Below are 3,578 nucleotides of genomic sequence, written 5' to 3'. Positions count from 1 at the left end.
GGGGATGATTCCAGAAAGCCCAGCAGGGTTTAGGAAGAGGAGAAGAGTGGTGGACAACATTTACACACTAAATTATGCGATAGGGAAGCGATTAAAGAGGAAAAAGAAGGTAGTGGCTGCTTTTTAGATCCAAGGGCGGCATTTGATTCAGTGGACAAGAGGGTTTTGGGAAGATGTCTGAAAAAACCAAGAGTGAATGAGAAGTTGGGAAAGAGAATCATGGAAATATACGAGAAAACAAGGAGTGTAGTGAGGATGGAGGAAAGATACGGAAGGAAATTTTGGACAGCGAGAGGGGTAAACGGAAAAATTAACAGAGCCGATCAGGATTTGAACTTGAAACCTTTCGTTTTCTACCTTCGTAGTCTGTTACTGTGTGTTGCTTCACAATTGCTTTACCCCACATAGCAAAATGTTGGCAGTATCCCGACAGCATTTGCCAGTAAATTTGTTTCATAATTTCGCAGCAATATCTTTTTGTGCTGTGTTTTTTATTTTATCCTATTTGATTTTTACTACCTTATAATCTGTTTTATCAATAAGTATGCCAGTTTATGTTGCATCTCAATTTTATATTTAAATATAAAACTGCATTGTATATATGAGAAAAATAAAAAAAGAAAAATTTAAATAGTTTTAGGACGTTACAAACATGTAAAATGATCTAATATTATCAATAATATATTCACTATTATTTAAACTGTACAATTAGTAAAGAGATTTGGGTAAATTTTATTTTTAATAATTGCTTTTGAATGATTCGTTTTTAGCATATTTTATATATAAAAATCAATAAATGTGTAAAGTAAAGGTTTTTACGTCTTTAATTATATAAGTAAATTATGTCCTCATCAGCATTAATAAAGTGCAGTGTTTAGTTTTTGAGAAATAAGGAAGTGTCGCTTTAGAGGACCTATGTTGATATAAGCGACTTACCTCTTCACTTCTAATAAAAATATAAAAAATGTATAGTTGTATTGTCGTGAAATAAAATAAATGCGCGCGCGTAGCGCGCGCCTGTTTTGTTCTATTCGTGAAATAAAATAAAAACGCGCGCGTAGCGCGCGCCTGTGTTGTTCTAGTCTCTATAATAAAAAAATCCATGTAGACGCGAGAAGTTGGCCCGTGGTCGAGTAGTATTGTTGCCGCTTTTCCGCGTGCGTGATTGGCCGATGCGTGCGTGCGGTCGATACGATGCGGCGATCGAGATCGCGCTGCGAGTTTCGCGTGCGTGTATGTATGTATATACATATGTGTATGTGTCGTGTGATGTGACAGCTGGCATCGGTTGCGCGAGGTTAGTGGGATTATTTATATAAATATATATAAATTATATTTTACATATTAATATCTGCTTGCTCGTACAAATCTAATCTGGTATACGTTACAGTAACTATAGATGTTTGATACAGATTTATCTTTGTAATCGTATATTTTATATACATATATATCGTATATTATATATAAGCAGACGTAAGTAATAATTACTGTTTTTACATTTGCATTATGTAAAATTTGTCTTATTTTAGATATACCGATGAATTTAAAATATTCGAGAAGATATGATGGGATTAGCTATTGGTGCTCATGGTGCAAATATATTCAACAAGCGTGAAAAGTTGATGACATTACAAATATCGTTAGAAGAAAATTCATGCATATTTAAGATATAATATAGAGAGGTAATTATAGAAATTATATTATTGCTTGTATTATTTCAAAGAGTATTGTTTTATAAAAGTTTACTGACTGTTTTTATCTAAAATGTATATACATATTCGTATATGTATATGTTGCATTATATTGAGCTGGTACTTATCAGATTTCTTTCTCAATCACAGACGCATGAAGCTGTTAAAAAAGACTGATTTATGCTGGAATGCAGCGATAACCTAGAAATAAATAGATAGATAGTGACAGTCGTGACCATCGCCGCGTGATAGATATAGTGATATAGTGAAATATATATTGACGGCAGGGAGCTGATGCCGATTTTCTTTAAGAAGGAAGGTGTATCCAAAATCGCACACGTACGTATACATATATGCTGTCTTGTAAAAGTTGTAAAAGTTAGGAGAACGAGAAAGTGATCTGTATCTATGTGCACGTTGTGACAGGCACTATCGCGTAATAAAGATTTCTCCGAAGTATGTTTAAATTGTACTTTACTTTCGTTAACTTAGATGCTTTGAATGTACAATCTCGCGTCTTCAAAATATAATAATTCTCATTGTCAGACACTGTTGAGGCATAATTGTCTAGCACAAGAGGTCCTCTTGTGCTAGATAATACGAGTTGCTACAGAATGCCTCTAATTGTAAGAATCTCTTTTCCTTTACCCCTTCTTTCTTTTCCCAATCCCGAATTTACACTATTGCGTGGTTTGCATCGTGTGTCATTACCTATTATAAATGTCCTCCTTTTCTCTCGTTTTCTCACGCAGGAACATTTTATATTCAACTATATGGTATACAATTTTGCCGCTATATATTGACCGCAGGGAGCTGATACCGAAGAGATCTTTAAGAAGGAAGGTGTATCCAAAATTGCACATGTATGTACGTATATGCTGTCTTGTAAATTGTAAAAGTTGAAAAGAACGAGAAAGTGTTCTGTAGCGCAATTTGTATTGTAGGCAAGTTTTTTATGCTAAAATATTTGTGAATTGAGTCCTTATTATCCATTATGATATAATTTTTATCAACAATATTAGAGGAGTAACGAAAATTAATTTTATTAAGTATTCAAAGCAATTGAGAGTTTTTAGCATTAAGTATTTCCATTTTCTCATAATATGCTTAAAAAATATTGCAGGGGACTTGTGAGTTATGCGAAGCAACTGATACTACTAAGGTTCATTGGTCATATGAAGTTAGCACACGTCAAGCTTGACATCCTAAAGATCACAATGCATTCTGAAAACGATACCGTGCAGGTTCGTTGGCGTATACGTGGTGTCATCACAGGCTGGAAGGTATTTTCTGTGTTTTGGAAGAAAAATTTGGAAAATACAACATGTCATAAAATAAGCGCTAACCAGAAAATGTAAGTGTAATCAGTGCTCTAAACATTCCTTTTAATAGTAATATAAAATTGTTCTTATAAACATTAATTATAATTAATTCAAATTGTCTATTATTTGAAAAGAACTTGATTTTTAGTTTCGTTTTTTATTCTACTTTCAGAAAAAGATAAATTAATTTAGATTTCCTAAAATTAATTTTGTTTATGCTATCGAAAAGGAAACACTTATTATAAAATTGATTATAACGAAACAATTATATATAACGATTTCAGATGGTACGACGGCTTTTTTACGTTAATGCTGAATGGAAAAGTCTATAAGCATATTGCGGACAAAATGATGCCCAATCAGGATACAGCCACGAAAAAGAAAGATATGCGCATGGCAGGGAAATTAGCGCTATTCACAGGCCTTGTAAGCATATTTAGTAACGACGAGGATTCATTGAGTTAAGCTCTGTCTTGAAATCGCATCAATTGAAGTGAATCCACTGCTGAGTGCTGAAATTATACGATTTTATCCGTCACAACGAATAGACCAAGAAGAATGCTTT

General features: G+C 33.4%; 1 protein-coding gene across 3 annotated transcripts; it reads left to right on the top strand.

Moving 5' to 3' along the window:
- The first annotated feature begins 1,102 nt into the window (after nucleotides 1–1,102).
- Nucleotides 1,103–3,571, top strand: LOC112456565 (uncharacterized protein C6orf136-like). 3 transcript variants are annotated; one of them, XM_025019201.1, is made up of 6 exons: nucleotides 1,103–1,297; nucleotides 1,530–1,682; nucleotides 1,842–2,030; nucleotides 2,444–2,554; nucleotides 2,815–3,045; nucleotides 3,298–3,571. In XM_025019201.1, coding segments are annotated over exons 4-6 (414 nt in total). In that variant the 5' UTR covers nucleotides 1,103–1,297; nucleotides 1,530–1,682; nucleotides 1,842–2,030; nucleotides 2,444–2,552; the 3' UTR covers nucleotides 3,479–3,571. The 3 variants fall into 3 exon arrangements, with proteins under 3 accessions (XP_024874969.1, XP_024874984.1, XP_024874978.1); XM_025019216.1 differs by having other exon boundaries at nucleotides 2,444–2,558; XM_025019210.1 differs by lacking the exon at nucleotides 1,530–1,682.
- The last annotated feature ends 7 nt before the right edge of the window (nucleotides 3,572–3,578 follow it).

The sequence above is a fragment of the Temnothorax curvispinosus genome, unplaced genomic scaffold, assembly GCF_003070985.1.
Source record: "Temnothorax curvispinosus isolate PA1 unplaced genomic scaffold, ASM307098v1 QBEX01000633.1, whole genome shotgun sequence".
NCBI classification, from domain to species: domain Eukaryota; kingdom Metazoa; phylum Arthropoda; class Insecta; order Hymenoptera; family Formicidae; genus Temnothorax; species Temnothorax curvispinosus.
Note: the sequence above shows the minus strand (reverse complement) of the source record. Positions and strands in the feature narration are given on the sequence as shown.